At 54.4% G+C, this 16,655-nt stretch overlaps 1 protein-coding gene and 1 long non-coding RNA gene across 11 annotated transcripts in view; one reads left to right on the forward strand and one right to left on the reverse strand.

Moving 5' to 3' along the window:
• The window catches only part of TNRC6C (trinucleotide repeat containing adaptor 6C), a 133,816-nt gene that overhangs the window by 42,913 nt on the left and 74,248 nt on the right, over positions 1-16,655 (forward strand). For all 9 annotated transcript variants that reach the window (XM_032961137.2, XM_032961142.2, XM_032961136.2 and 6 more), the window contains one exon: positions 2,926-2,993. In XM_032961137.2, coding sequence (XP_032817028.2) covers positions 2,926-2,993 — 68 coding nt within the window. The remainder of the gene's footprint in view (positions 1-2,925; positions 2,994-16,655) is intronic.
• Positions 1,167-16,243, reverse strand: LOC116946190 (uncharacterized). Of its 2 annotated transcripts, XR_004403446.2 has the most exons (3): positions 15,971-16,243; positions 4,846-5,255; positions 1,167-3,779 (listed from the first exon to the last, which is right to left on the reverse strand). It is a non-coding gene; the product is annotated as an uncharacterized LOC116946190 (long non-coding RNA). The 2 variants fall into 2 exon arrangements; XR_012945394.1 differs by lacking the exon at positions 15,971-16,243 and having other exon boundaries at positions 4,846-6,310.

Raw genomic sequence — 16,655 nt, forward strand, 5'->3', positions numbered from 1 at the left:
ACGTAAACTGAGTCAAAAGTCCCTGCCTGACTGTATGCCGCTCAAAGCTGCAACCTACAGCGTGCAGCACTTAGATGCAGCTTGTAGCAGTGGTTCCCAACCTTTCCGAACCCACGGATCCCCGTCAGTCCTCAGAAACTATGTCGCGAACCACCACGCGCCAATCACGCATTTTCCAGAATTAATTGTTGCTCTGAATCGCCGTATCTGCACCAGTTCCGCGGGCAACTTCCGCTGGCTTTCTGATCACCGGTGTTCCATGGACCGCGGGTTAGGAACAACTTGCCCTGTCATCATCATCACTGTACATGGGCAGTTAGCCCATCGTAGGTGTCCACTGCACATTTGGTCTGTCTTGTGCCAATATGCTCAAGTAGTGCTACATCCTTCTGCCAACAATCTCTCGTGATGTCGTCCTCAAGCCATTCTCTGTTGGGTCTTCTTCTCTTTCTGGTTCTTTCAATTATTCCGAACAACAACACACTTTTAATTTTCCAGTTGTTGTCCATCCTACACGTGTGTCCAAAGAGTGCCAGTTTCCTTCTCATCACTGCCTGCATCATCATCAAGTCTCCTTCTACGTGCAACCTTTGCACATAGCGTACCAAGCATCGCTCTTGGCTGTGGAATATTGCACACAGCTGCACTGCCCTCCCTCCACAGACAGTAATTGTGTGCGTGAGCACATGGTTCTGTGTGTCCGCGTGTCGCGTGGCGATGGTTGAGTGCTCCGTGAAATGCGCTGCGTCTCCCGCTAACCCGGCGTCTAAATGCGAATGTAATTTCGTGTGTCATTATCCTCACGCCACGTCCGTCTCGCGAGGCCGTGACTAACAGTGCTCCTCTAAAGGGGCCGTCGGTGACTTCGTGCGTGCGTGCCAGGCACGGCGCGAGGACTCGCAGGCCACGATTTCGTGTCTCGACAGAGCAACCGAAATGCGGCCTAGCACTAGCCTCTGGGGATCTAACCCACTGCTGCTGCTGCTGCTGTTGTTGCCGATGGACACATGGTCGCGTTTTACGCCAAAAACACTTTGATGAAAAGTGACCTTTGCCAACACGTTGAATTGACCTCTGAACACTCTTTTCACATGTGCAAATTTTCTAATTTAATGTATTTCATAATTTGTATTATGTTAATGATAGAGGATTGTTAAGGTCAGGGCTTAGTTTCAGCAGAGTCTTTATGGGAGGGCGACCCCGCAAAATATTTCCACACCCTCCATATCACATGTATACCTCTCTTGCCATGGCCGTGTCGACCCGGGAAATATGAACTGACAAATTAATGCCCTATTGTGGAACATTTGTTATTTTAATGAATAATTCACAAACGCGTCGGCCGTTGGTGTCCGTGCCTCTCTCTGCATGACGCGGCAGGCGATGCGAGCATCGGCGGTGGGGGTGGGGTGGAAGAGGTGTGAGTAGTGGCCGAGTGGTTGCGATTCTTTTTGATCCAAAGCGCGGGCCCTGTGACTCGACCGCACAGTCGATTGTTCCTTTGGCTTTCGTTTTGTTCGGTTCGTCTCGTGAGCGAGCCTAGCAGACGGCCTGATTCGGGACAAAACGGAGGAATGGAACGCGGAAGCTTTTTTTTTTTTGTTGACTTGGTTCCGATTTCCGACAAAGCCGTGCTGTGCCTGCGTCCCGAGCGCACGGACGGAGTGACGCGTCGAGCCACCCGTGACAAATGAAACAGCTTGTCTGGAAATGTTCGCCCATCCCGCCGATCGCGGTGGACAAGTCGGGCCTGCGCCGCTAAATCAGTGCTGCCCTGACATTTTTACGTCATCAATAAATTAGCGGCACAATCGTTAAAAATGGAGGGGGGTTTGGGTGGATTGGATGAAGAGCGTGCGTCTGATAAATGGATTATGTGCGCAGGAACAAGGGGACAGGATTTGTTTGGTGGAGTCGTCTCGTTACGAGATTGCCCGTTGGGAAAGCCTCTGCACATTTTAAGCGTCCTCTTTGCATTATGTTGCTCATTAACCACGTGTCGCAGTCTCTGTGTTTTGCCACTTTTCGGCTATGTGTCTGTGGGCCTACATGTGTCCGCTGCACCGCTTGGTCATGCGCTCGTGATTTTGAAAGCTGCCGTGGGTTTTTGTGAAGGCTGTCTCCCGCAGAACGGCCTCCGGCACAACCTCGCCGACCAAGCCTGTCTAGACGATCGCGGTCAGGGTCAAGGGCAAGGGTCACGGGCGCCGTTGGGCTTGACGCCGCAGGCAGGGTCGTAGGTCACAGCGAAGCCGCAGCTGCCATGGGGGTTTAAATTGCTGCGCCTCTTGAGCCAGGGCGAGCGGCTGGCCGGGAAACGGCGCGAGTCTTGTAAGTCGCCGTCCACGTCGGAGGCAGCGGTGGAAGAGATTTCTTGGTGGAGCTGAGTGAATTGAGCCACCGTTGACGGCAGTGATGCCACCAACACAACTGTGGTCCTGCAAATCCATCCCCGGCGCAGAGAGGCTCCCTATGCCTTCACCTCCAGCCGCTCCTCCTGCTCCAGCTACAGCTCTTGAACCTCGATCCCAGTACCCTCAGCTCCACCGCCTCCCAGTCCACCTCCTGCATCTCGATCTCCCACAGCTACACCACCTCTAGATCCAGCTTCACGTGTCACCTTCTTCAGTTCCACGTCCTACTGTTCCACATCGACGCCTTCCATCTCCAATTCCACCACCTCTTGTCTTCACCTCTTACACCTCCGCCTTCCTAGAGCGCCACTGCCTAGATCTCGACCATCTGCGGTTCCACCTCGATCACATCCTCCTTCAATAGCACAACCTAGAGCTCCACCCCGCGCGGCCCCACCGCTGAGCTCAGGCCGCCTTCAGGTGCTCACGCTAGTGTGTATGTGCCCCTCTCCCCGCACTCCCCCCCATTCTGCTCCCTCCTCCCTTCCCCCCATCCCCCCGGTTGCTGCAGTGGGAGGTGGAGAAACCGCGGCACCTGGATCGGCGGAGCGTGGCGTCGAGTGAGCCTACGAGGAGAGGGTACGGCCCACCAACCACGGCAAACATAAACAACAACCACGAGCATCTAATTCATCACAACTATCACCACCACCATGTAAACCGCCGCTGCCATAATAACCTAAGCAACCATCACCACCCAAACAACCACCGCTAACACCACCGGGGCTGTACATGTACAGGGGTGGAGGGGTGGCGGGTCATTTGCAACGTTCCTGGGCTAGAGGGGGGATGCTGCCGGCAGGGGCGGTTTATCTATCTATTGACTGGTTTTGTAAACAAGGCTCTCCGTGCATTCACCCTGCGGTGGGGCTTCGGGCCTTCCCTCCTGCCATCGCCGGAATTCCCGCCCCCCTTGTGTTCGTCGACAAAACCTTCGAGGAGAAGTGTAGCGTGGCGGCCGCCAGCAGCGTGCCCCAGCCGCTCTCTCCATGTGACTCCGTGACTTACATGCGGACAGCCAGAGAGAACGCACGAGGGCCGACAAGGTGTTTGTCCGTCTGTCTCTCCGTCCGTACGTACGTCCGGCATCTCCACGCCGTGAGCTCCTTGGCAACGTCGGGCGCCGGCGGCGCCCCGCGTCGGGACGGCAGGGGCGGGTATCCGAGAGTCCCGCTGCTCGGTTGCCGTGGCGTCTCCTCCCGGGGGGGGGTGGGGGGGGGGGGCGAAGAGTGGGGGGTGGAGGTGCGGCGAGCGCCGCGGCAGTCGTCGCTCGGCGAGCGGGGGGGCCGTGGTAATTGGTGGCAGCCGCGAGCGAGCCGGTCGGCGAGGTGTGCCCGGTGATGGAAGCGCACCGATTCGCCGTCTCTGAAACAGGGAACGCGCGGAGTGAGTAATGGGGGAAGGCGAAGAACGTACATGGGCGATGGTGACGTGAGCTCCGTCCGGAGACGGCCTGCTTCGTCCAGATTACTTCATCTGTTTTGGAGGAAGGGAAGAAAAAAGATAATGGCCTTTAAGCAAATCAATTTTCACCCGAGTAGCTGCTGCACGTCCCCTGGCGATTGTAATTTTATTCTTATTTGTCTTCGCAGAAGGGGAAACAACACTGCCATGTAATCAACATGCGCTTCAGGCAGACCCTAACTCCCCATTACAATGCACGCAGCTGAGTGGAGGGTGGGGGGGAGTGGGGGGTTGGGGAGCCCGGGGTTTCAAAGCTATCGCCCCCCTTTTCCTCCCACGCTCCCCACCCCCCGTCCCATCAAACCCACCCTCGCGGCCGTGTAATTATGTGTCACGGGGATTGCGGTGACGTGGGTTTATGGCAAATTTGATGCAATTTCACAAACACTGGCTCTGCGCATGCATCGTGGGGTCTGACCTAAATTTGAGCCGCGGTGCCGGAGTCTGCCACGCCAAAGTGGGGGGGGGGGGGGGGTGTGGACGGGCCGGCTTTGCCGCCCCCCCCTCCTCAGAAACGTCTTTACAATTTTCACGGCTGCCCTGGGTTTTTAATCCGAGCAGCCGCCTGTGATTAAACTGGATTCTCAAGTGTCGTGCATCGCGGTCCCCAGTTCTCAATGTGGTCACCCGGTGATGGAAAGACAAAGGCGAAGATCCCCCGTATAGCCTAAACAGACTGTTGCGGCAAGTGCTCTTGCTGAGCACCGATGAAGGCCGGCACGGTACATGAGGGGGTGGGCGGCCAGCACCACGCCCGCCCGCCTTTGTGACCGCGTGCACACATACACACAAATTAACCCCACCACATTAAATCTACTTCTGCACCTAAATTGGCTACACTCCCATCTGTGAGAATTAAATATCGGTTTTGATCGTCACGCCATGAAACATCACTCTTGAGGCATGGGCCGGGCGGTGGGGGGGGGTGTGTGGGGACCAGAGGTCATTTGAAGGGCCGCTGCCTCACGTGTACGGAGTGACACGCGCCGCTCCGCTGTGAGAGATCCCGATGGGTTCTTCGTCTCGTGCGATGCCGGCGATAGTCGCGCAGTGTGGGGGAGGTAGGAGTCGGGGGGGGGGGAACAACAACAATAACATTATACACAGGAAAAATGAATCTCACAGCTACGCTTTAACCGGCGGCAGCGGCGGTGGTGGTATCGGCGACAGCGGCAGCAGCGGCTCCCGCCACGGTCCACTTCTAGGCCGGTGTTTCCTGCCGTCGCGGAGACGAATTGGACCGCTTGCAATCATTAAACCGGCGGAGATCATATTGTTTTATTTACTCTGCTTTGACGCCTCGGCTGCAGAGCGGCGTAGCGATTGCGTGTGAGGCTCCGGCGGGCGTTCACGTGCGCGGGAGCTGCCTTCGGTCGTCTGTAGCCGCAACGACAACAATAATACAGAAACACCAGCAACAACAACAACAGCACATAAACAATAACAACAATAATGCAGAAACACCAGCAACAACAACAGCACATAAACAATAACAACAATAATGCAGAAACACCAGCAACAACAACAGCACATAAACGATAACAATAATGGAGAAACACCAGCAACAACAACAACAGCACATAAACAATAACAATAATACAGAAACACCAGCAACAACAGCAGCACATAAACGATAACAATAATAATGCAGAAACACCAGCAACAACAGCAGCACATAAACAATAACAACAATAATGCAGAAACACCAGCAACAACAGCACATAAACAATAACAATAATACAGAAACACCAACAACAACAGCACATAAACAATAACAACAATAATGCAGAAACACCAGCAACAACAACAGCACATAAACGATAACAATAATGGAGAAACACCAGCAACAACAACAACAGCACATAAACAATAACAATAATACAGAAACACCAGCAACAACAACAACAGCACATAAACAATAACAACAATAATACAGAAACACCAGCAACAACAGCAGCACATAAACAATAACAACAATAATGCAGAAACACCAGCAACAAAAGCACATAAACAATAACAACAATAATGCAGAAACACTAGCGACAACAACACAAACAATAACAATAATACAGAAACACCAGCAACAACAACAGCACATGAACAATAACAATAATGCAGAAACACCAGCAACAACAACAGCACATAAACAATAACAACAATAATGCAGAAACACCCGCGACAACAACACAAACAACAACAACAATACACCGACACCAATAACAACACATGAACAATGACAGCAACGACAACAACAGCACAAGCGATGACAGCAGCAGAGAAACAACAGTGGTGATTTTTCGATTTAAAGCTTTTGTGACTGCAGTGATTCATATTCTTGGTTCTTTCGGTATTTGTATTATTTTATTATTTCCCTTCTACGTGACTTTACCGAAACAAGAATATAACAGTGGTGATGATGGCGCTGACGCCTTTGGGGGGGGGGGGAGACCAAAGCACGGGGGATTGCGGCCGCGACGTTTACCTAACGCGCCCTGGCGGCTTTCGCCCAAGTTAGAATGAGACAATGCGACAATATTCACGCACGCGGCGGGGGGGGGGGGTGAGTTGTGGAATTACGGACAGGGGGGGGGGACGACGGCCCGATTGTGACCGTGACATCGGCCACGATCGCAACCCCTCGTTGTCTAGACGTGTGACAACATTGCGCCTCTCGTCATTCACCATTGTTATGAATAGTGATACTGATAGGAACCTCCTGGTTATTACACGACCAGCCCACAGGGGATTATTGTGTCCGTCCGTCCGTCGTGCATCCAAAAATGGGAGGGGTGGGGCTGGGTGGAGAGGGGAGGGTGGGGAGGGGCTGGGTGGGGAGGGGAGGGTAGGGAGGGGCTGGGTGGGGAGGGGCTGGGTGGGGAGGGTGGGGCTGGGTTGGAGGGGTGGGGCTGAGTGGGGAGGGGCTGGTCACCCCATGGTGCCCTTATAAAACTCAACGTTCAACCTACCCACGCCGGCTTGTGCCCGCCCTCACAGTCGGGCATATTTGCGGAATACACCACGTGGTGCCGCCGTTGACCCTGGCCATTGACCGAGCAACCCAACGTTCCTACCAGCTCCCTCCGCAGGAATGTGTTATTACACTGCCAGTTGTCCTCCGGGCTGCGTGACAAGTTTCCCCTTGTTGACACGAAAGTGCGAGTGGGGTGGGTCGCAATTGTGTTTTTATTTGTGGCACGGTTCGCATCAGCAAATACATCACTGAGCGCTTAGCTCAAAGTGCAATTTAGCCTAATGCCCAATGCTTGGAATACATAAAATTCGAGATGTAGTTAAAAATGTAAACAAAGCAGCTCCGCCTTAGAAATATGATTTTTAAAAATTCATAGCTTATCTTTAGTAAGTCAAACTTTTTGACCAATATAATAATTGATTTTTGGGTCGGATCACGTAAACAACATGTGTCGTACACCCTTATCCACCCGACACAGCCAATTAATAAAGTTGTCATGTTAACTAATGAGCCAATGATTTAATGCTTCAGAACACCGGTGTATTGGAGAGTGATCCACACAAGATTAAACAATTGGGTACGACGTTTCACTGATAGTTCCAACCTGCATCATCAGGTAGTTACCAAAATTGTGGTTTTATATTATCGTTAAGACCAGTCGTTCAAATCAGACATCTGGCTGGCATGGATGAGTAGGCCAAATATCCTCTACAGGGGCTCTCTTGAGCTGCCTCTAGTGGAGACTGTACCGCCAGCAGTGACGTGAGCAGGCAATTGCAGAGCTGCGCCTTTGCCTTCTTACTAAAATTAAACAATAAAAGTCAGATTGGTTTCCTGCTAAAATGAGCATTGAGGTATTGGCGCTGCTCTCCTGTTCACAGTCCTCAGTGATGGAAATTCCATATTATTATGGCGGTGACGAGATGTTAATGGCCTCACCTGATATGCAGGAGGTCGTGGGTTCGATCCCGACCTTGATGCCTACATATTTGGAGTTTGCATGTTCTCCCCGTGGTTGTGTGGATTTTTATCTGGGTCCTCCGGTTTTTCCCTCCACATTTAGAATCAACGTGCATTTAGAGTATTGGGCTGCAATACATTTGCACGTGATAAGCCACTTCGTTGCGCTATCATTTGTGATAGCCAGGTCGCTTCTGAAAAAGAGCTACAGTGAGGGAAAAAAATATTTGATCCCCTGCTGATTTTGTACGTTTGCCCACTGACAAAGAAATGATCAGTCTATAATTTTAATGGTAGGTTTATTTGAACAGTGAGAGACAGAATAACAACAAAAATCCAGAAAAACGCACGTCAAATATGTTATAAATTGATTTGCATTTTAATGAGGGAAATGAGTATTTGACCCCTTTGCAAAACATGACTTAGTACTTGGTGGCAAAACCCTTGTTGGCAATCACAGAGGTCAGACGTTTCTTGTAGTTGGCCACACATCTCAGGAGGGATTTTGTCCCACTCCTCTTTGCAGATCTTCTCCAAGTCATTAAGGTTTCGAGGCTGACGTTTGGCAACTCGAACCTTCAGCTCCCTCCACAGATTTTCTATGGGATTAAGGTCTGGAGCCTGGCTAGGCCACTCCAGGACCTTAATGTGTTTCTTCTTGAGCCACTCCTTTGTTGCCTTGGCCGTGTGTTTTGGGTCATTCTCATGCTGGAATACTCATCCACGACCCATTTTCAATGCCCTGGCTGAGGGAAGGAGGTTCTCACCCAAGATTTGATGGTACATGGCCCCATCCATCGTCCCTTTGATGCGGTGAAGTTGTCCTGTCCCTTTAGCAGAAAAACACCCCCAAAGCATAATGTTTCCACCTCCATGTTTGACGGTGGGGATGGTGTTCTTGGGGTCATAGGCAGCATTCCTCCTCCTCCAAACACGGCGAGTTGAGTTGATGCCAAAGAGCTATATTTTGGTCTCATCTGACCACAACACTTTCACCCAGTTGTCCTCTGAATCATTCAGATGTTCATTGGCAAACTTCAGACGGGCATGTATATGTGCTTTCTTGAGCAGGGGGACCTTGCGGGCGCTGTAGGATTTCAGTCCTTCATGGCGTAGTGTGTTACCAATTGTTTTATTGGTAACTATGGTCCCGGCTGCCTTGAGATCATTGACAAAGATCCTCCTGTGTAGTTCTGGGCTGATTCCTCACCGTTCTCATGATCATTGCCACTCCACGAGGTGAGATCTTGCATGGAGCCCCAGGCCGAGGGAGATTGACAGTTCTTTTGTGTTTCTTCCATTTGCGAATAATCGCACCAACTGTTGTCACCTTCTCACCAAGCTGCTTGGCAATGGTCTTGTAGCCCATTCCAGCCTTGTGTAGGTCTACAATCTTGTCCCTGACATCCTTGGAGAGCTCTTTGGTCTTGGCCATGGTGGAGAGTTTGGAATCTGATTGATTGCTTCTGTGGACAGGTGCCTTTTATACAGGTAACAAGCTGAGATTAGGAGCACTCCCTTTAAGAGTGTGCTCCTAATCTCATAAGACACTTGGGAGCCAGAAATCTTTCTGATTGAGAGGGGGTCAAATACTTATTTCCCTCATTAAAATGCAAATCAATTTATAACATTTTTAACATGCGTTTTTCTGGATTTTTTGTTGTTATTCTGTCTCTCACTGTTCAAATAAACCTACCATTAAAATTATAGACTGATCATTTCTTCGTCAGTGGGCAAACGTACAAAATCAGCAGGAGATCAAATACTTTTTTCCCTCACTGTACATAGCTCAGTGGGCCTTATCTGGTAAAATAAAAAAAAATTCCGTAGGAAGACAACCACTGTTGACTTCTCCCACAAAGCGGTAGCAATTTTATCGACCCCCCAACCAGGATTTGAACTCTCAACCTTCTGATTGCGAGCGGCTCGCTCTACCGCCGAGCCACCCGGCCGGCAGGGATGAAGATCGAGTAGCGATTTTGGTGAACTTCGGAGATTTGCCGCTGGGGCTGTTGCGTGGACGGATTGAGGTGGGCTTGTGGGGTCGACGGCGTTCCCGACGCCGCCTCGGCTCAGCGGTGCAGCTCCACGATCGGATGCGGCGCGGATGAGTAATGGGTCTTTGCCGTGACGCCTGCGTCAGCGCCAGCACTCACCTCACCACAACCCCCACCACCCATCTCCCCGCTGTGCACACGACCCGTCCATACCAATTAACTGAGCACGAAACGCCGCTCGCGGGGCAGAACGGGGCCACGCGCGCGTTGCTGTTGTCATTGCGCCTTTATTTATTTATTTACCTGCCTCCCTTCGCTCTATTTATTTACAAAACTGTCTCCCAGACTGCCGTGGGGCAAACGGGGCCACCGATACCCGTTTTTCTCTGAAACATTCCTACAAATTAACCATAATAATTTACAGCACATTGTCAATCCACTACTGGACGAAGCCCTTCCCCCATGCCCTGCCGGTCACCGGGGTTTAACGCGTAGGCTTTCGCGACCAATATTATCCACAGTAAAAGTTTCCTTGTGTTAGATTGCGTAAACATATATAAATTCTGGAAAATCGCCTGAAGCTGCTTGTAATCACCAGCTAAACGTCGTACTCAAATTGTAAATGTTGTGGGTTTACTCTCAAACTCACCGGTTTGCTGAAATAGCAACTAATTGGCACGTTTTGCTTACGTGGCAAACGTTACTAATTTGGCTGTGTCGGGTGGTGGTGGGTCAACAACACATTGCTATTTACGTGATCTAACCCAAAAAAAACCTTTATCATGCACAGGGGTTTGTCTGACCATACTTCACCACGCTGGTTACTTTCCATGAGTCAACGCCGGAGATATCACTCCGAGTCATCGATGTTAGCCGTGGCCGGTCAGCAAAACCGTACCTGTTCACGAGAGCACGTTCAGGATTCCGTAGCGAACGTTGCGCGGGATGCGTCGGTGCATTGGCCCGTGGAGTGTTTCTGCGTACGCAGCAGCACTTGTGGGGAGAGCTGTCCGTTCGTTAGGGACAGCGACGTCACCAATTCTCCTCTTCGACGTGACAATCCATGTGGATCTTTTTTTTTTACTTATGAGAGAGACAAAGGCAGCTGGGGGCTCAGCTGCTTATCGCTGCTAATATCCAGCGCCATCGACTTTCCCTCCCCCCCCCCCAAATATGGAATTCAATTACATTTTCATTTGATCTCTGTCGCCGTTTCATTGGGATTGAACGTGACGAATTCAATTCCGTCTCCCAAACGGCCACCAAATGTCGCGCCGGCAATTAAAAAATAAAATCCATGCGCGTGCGCACATAACACCGCGGATTGTCATAACGATAGCGACGTTTGAGTTGGTCGTGTGTTAGGGATCGGTCTCGTGCTCTGCGGCATCGGCGCTAAATATTTCTTAAATTAAGCGATTAACAAATGCCTTCTCGGAGCCGAGATGCTGCACTAAGACGGTGTCCATCACGCTGCATCGCCGCGTTCATCCCGCACCGCTAATGCCCAAATGATTTCTGTTTCCAACGGAGCCGCGCGGATTATTACGGAATGTGACAATGCCGCATGGAAAAAGTGGTTAATGCAGCGGGTTAGCTGCCTGTTTAATTGGGTGCAATTTAACCCCATTTGGATGACGATGGTTTTTTTATTTGGAGGCAGGAGTTGGCAGGGGGGGGGGCAGTGGGTGTAAATGAGGCTGCCGGTCTCTGCGTGACCGGACTGGTGATTGGCACGTTGAGCTGTGCATACAGCCTTCTCTCTCTCTCAGCGGCGTAACTATCGTCATTTCGCTAATTTGTTACGCCGCCAGTAATCGTATTATGCGAGTGCGCGTGCGAGTGCGCGTGTGTGTGCGTGAGTGAGCGAGCGGAGAGCTCGGGGCGCGGGCGTTTCTACGACAGGCCGTGTGTGTGCACGCGCGCGCGTGTATTCATGCGCGCGCGTGTGTGCTCATGCGCGCACGCGCAGACTCTTGTGTATTCCGCGCGTATCGTCACGTGAATTTTATAAAGCTGCAAATGACAGCGAGGCCCAATTACATAACGCTTAATAAGCGAGCTGTGAAGTGCGGCCTAATCACTTCACCGCACATGACACACAACGCGCGTGCACACGCATTAGTATTACACTTCTTTCCACTAGTCTTGTGTGTGCCATATACGAGCTGCTGGTATTACGTCCACGCCAGTTTCTCTTTCCAATGGCTCCTGGCTGGCGCCTTCGGTTTCCACCGTTTCCACCGTGGACGTCCTCTGCCTCTGTTTCCCTCCAACTCTCGTTGCGACTGCTCTTGCTGGGAGCCTTTTAGCTGGCGGTATTCGTCTTCTAACCACCACGCACTTATCTGATCGTCCATCCCCATCATGTCGTAGTTCTTGCCATATCCATTTCTGTCCGGGCGAATTAATTCCCGAATACATTCCGGACTAAGCGAAGAGGCGTGAGTTGAGACCCTGTCAGCCGGCTCCGCGACAGTGTGGGCGCGCGCAAAAACAAACATCGCGGCCGCGTCGACGGCACTTAAGATCTTTCGATGGAGGCATCGGAAGGTTTTCAATTGGCGTCACCGTGAGCTTATCTCGTGGCTAAAGAAACCCAGGTCTATAATTGTAATCATCGTCATTCAAACGCTGCGGGAAGACGAAATCAGAAATGCGGCCCGAGCTTTCAGTCGGTTTTCCAATCATGGAAGCGCGGCGGGGAGAGCCATGCCCAGACGCAGGCGGAGGCGATTGGACACGAAAGCGCGCGGCCGGCACCACCGATACGCCACCGACAAGAACCTGGCACACCGCCGACACGCCACGGACACACACCCGACACGCCACAGACACACACCCGACACGCCACGGACTCACTACCAACACCACCGACTCACCATTGACACACCACCGACACCGCTGACACGCCACGGACACACACCCAACTCGCCACGGACACACACCCGACACGCCACGGACACACACCCGACACGCCACAGACACACACCCGACACGCCACGGACTCACTACCAACACCACCGACTCACCATTGACACACCACCGACACCGCTGACACGCCACGGACACACACCCAACTCGCCACGGACACACACCCGACACGCCACGGACACACACCCGACACGCCACAGACACACAGCCGACACGCCACAGACACACACCCGACACGCCACGGACACACACCCGACACGCCACGGACTCAATACCAAGACCACCGACTCACCATTGATACACCACCGACACCGCTGACACGCCACGGACACGCTGCCGACATGCCACCAATACGTCACCGACACACCGCTGATATACCACCGACACACCGCCGACTCGCTACCAACACACCGCCGACACACCGCCGACACACCGTCACAGCCATCACTGCAGTAGTGGCCGCAGCGGCGGCAGCACGCTTCCCGCCATCTCACGTCGACCAAATATTTTTTTCCTTCCGCAAGTAAAAAAAATGTGGGGGATTTGTGCAACGTAGTCCCAGAGGATGCAGAGTAATTAAATCTAACGAGCCTTAATTTCGTTGTAATTACGACTTTGTCGCCGTCACTGTGCTACGCGATTGGCGCCTCTGCATTAGCATTTTGGCAAATTTCTTGTACGGTTTTATCCCCGGCATAATCCGTCATCCCTTGTGGACCGGCGGAGCCAGGGAGGTTGCGGGAAGGGTGGGTGAGAGGGTGAGAGGGAGGGAGGGTGAGAGGGAGAGAGGGAGGGTGAGAGGGAGAGAGGGAGGGTGAGAGGGAGAGAGGGAGGGTGAGAGGGAGAGAGGGAGGGTGAGAGGGAGGGAGGGAGGGTGAGAGGGAGGGAGGGTGAGAGGGAGGGAGGGTGAGAGGGAGGGAGGGTGAGAGGGAGGGAGGGAGGGTGGGAGGGTGGGAGGGAGGGTGGGAGGGTGGGAGGGAGGGTGGGAGGGTGGGAGGGAGGGTGGGAGGGAGGGAGGGTGAGAGGGAGGGAGGGTGAGAGGGAGGGAGGGGTCTGTGGGCGTGAGGGCTGAGTTTACTGAATGGGCTGTCATGGTGATGGGGTGAAGAGAGAGTTGTTTTGGTCGGTACACGGGATTGGGGTGATGTGGTGAAGGGCGCTGGGTGGTGGGGTGGGTGTGGTGAGGAGTGGTGGGGTAGGCATGGTGTGGTGAGGAGTGGTGGGGTAGGCGTGGTGTGGTGAGGAGTGGTGGGGTAGGCGCGGTGTGGTGAGGAGTGGTGGTGTGGTGAGGAGTGGTGGGGTAGGCGTGGTATGGTGAGGAGTGGTGGTGTGGTGGGGTAGGCGCGGTGTGGTGAGGAGTGGTGGTTTGGTGAGGAGTGGTGGGGTAGGTGTGGTGTGGAGTGGTGGGGTAGGCGTGGTGTGGTGAGGAGTGGTGGTATAGGTGTGGTGAGAAGTGGTGGGGTAGGCGTGGTGTGGTGAGGAGTGGTCGGGTTAGGCGTGGTGTGGTGAGGAGTGGTGGGATAGGCGTGGTGTGGTGAGGAGTGGTGGGGTAGGCGTGGTGTGGTGAGGAGTGGTGGGGTAGGCGTGGTGTGGTGAGGAGTGGTGGGGTAGGCGTGGTGTGTTGAGGAGTGGTGGGGTAGGCGTGGTGTAGTGAGGAGTGGTGGGGTAGGCGTGGTGTGGTGAGGAGTGCTGCGTGGTGGGGTACGCGTGGTGTAGTGAGGAGTGGTGGAGAAGGCGTGGTGTGGTGAGGAGTGGTGGGGTAGGCGTGGTGAGGAGTGGTGGTGTGGTGAGGTGAGGAGTGGTGGGGTCGATGTGGTGTGGTGAGGAGTGCTGCGTGGTGGGGTAGGTGCGGTGGCTTGTGCTGATGACTGTTCTTGGTTGTTTTTAATTTTCGTTGCTGGAGTCTCCGATAAAAATCCTCGCAAACCCACCACAGACGCTTTGCCCCGGAACAATTACGCAGCAGATGTCGACCTTGATGTGTCCTGTGGTAGCCCAGTGTGCTTTGACCCCAAACCCAAGATATCTAGAGGTTATCATGGACAGAAGACCTTCAAGCCCCACGTAAAACATATCGGTGAAACGACCAAATCCTGAATCTCCCAACAAACTTTCAGGAATGACCTCGTGGGGTGCCTCGGCTGCACTGCTGCCTCTCACCGATCTACTCAGCAGCAGCAGCAGTCACTGAGCAACTTGATCACGCAATGCGCATCGTAACCAGAAACACTAAAGACGGACACCAACCCTCCCTGTTCCGGTGAATATTCTGCACACCAGACACGCAAACTGCAAGGGACTTGGACAGATTTCTTGCCAACGGCAACCGGCTACCCCAACATCAACCGAGACCTCAACGACGTTCCTTGCCGCTAATTCGAGTCCCCGATCCCCCCCTTTTGGGAGCGCGCTGCTACGGTCACCATCCTGGAACCTCGCCCAGATCCAGAAGGAACTCGCCTCCTGGGTTTGAGATTCCTCCTCGAAACGCACGGGGGTGTAACCATCAACCGCATTAGAACATCAGCAAGCCGACGCGCGTTTCTCCTTCATGAATGTCAAATTAAAGACGAACTCTCTCCTGAAGCCCTCTCGTCGTGGCCAGCAGCAGACCTTTGCATTCAGCCCGTGAACCACATTGCCGCACAAGAATATAACGTTGGGGGCGAGTCCTGTTCTTGGTGAGTGTGTGGGGGGGTGACATTGGTGCGGCGAGGAGTGTGGCGGTCGGGGGGGGGGGCTTTGTGGCTGCCGCTCGGCGATTGTCGGCAGCGACTCCGGTGCGGAGGCCGCGGCGATCGGACGCCAACGCACGGCGCCGATGCCACGCGCCGGGACTCGGGCTCGCTCGCTCTCCCCACAGCACGCCATGAGGGGCGGCGTGCAGAGCGCTCGCTGTTGTTACACGGCCCTTGCCTCAACAGCAGCCTCCCCACCACCCCTCCGATCCCCCCCACCCTATTCCCCCCCACCCTATTCCCCCCCCTCCACCCTATTCCCCCCACCCTATTCCCCCCCACCATATTCTCCCCCCACCCTATTCCCCCCCACCCCCCACCCTATTCCCCCCCACCCCCACCCTATTCCCCCCACCCTATTCCCCCCTCCCCCCACCCTATTCCCCCCTCCCCCCACCCTATTCCCCCCCACCCCCCACCCTATTCCCCCCACCCTATTCCCCCCCACCCCACCCCACCGAGACCACAGTCGCTGCTCTCTGCCATTGGCACCTCGCGTCCAGCCCTCAACTCCCCGTCCGTCGCCGCCGCTGCTGCGAAAGACGCCCGCGCCATTTTCTCTCCCTCTGCCCCGCGCGCCGCGGCGCTCCGCTCGTAAATCCGGCGGCGCTGTCGCCTCACGAGCCCCGCGGCAGCTCCTCGCGAAGGCCCTCGCCCGCCGCAGCGCTTCTAACATCGTGTCTCCGTTTTGTTTACTCTCATTTATGTGGCGCTCTTCTGACCCGCGCGCGCGACGTTCCTCCTCGCGCAACGCCGCCTCTACCTCCACCCACCCCTCTTCACCCCCCCCTCTTCCCCCCCTTCCCCCTCCCCTCTTCCCCCCCTTCCCCCTCCCCTCTTCCCCCTCCCCGCCCGCCCCTCTCCCTGCTCTCCCTCCCTGCCCCCCCCTCTTACCCCTCCCCGCCCTCCCCTCTTCCCCCGCCCCCCCCTCTTCCCCCTCTCCGCTCCCAATCTCTTCCCCCCCTCTTCCCCCGCCCCCCCCTCTTCCCCCTCCCCGCCCCCCCCTCTTCCCCCGCCCCCCCCTTCCCCCTCCCCCCCTCTTCCCCCTCCCCGCCCCTCTCCCCCCTCCCCGCCCCTCTCCCCCCTCCCCGCCCCCCCTCTTCCCCCTCCCCGCCCCTCTCCCCCCTCCCCGCCCCCCCCCTTCCCCCCCCTCTGCCCCCTCCTCTGCCGTCCCAGG

The sequence above is a fragment of the Petromyzon marinus genome, chromosome 26, assembly GCF_048934315.1.
Source record: "Petromyzon marinus isolate PM22_M1 ecotype Great Lakes invasive population chromosome 26, UKy_Petmar_22M1.pri1.0, whole genome shotgun sequence".
NCBI classification, from domain to species: Eukaryota; Metazoa; Chordata; class Hyperoartia; order Petromyzontiformes; family Petromyzontidae; genus Petromyzon; species Petromyzon marinus.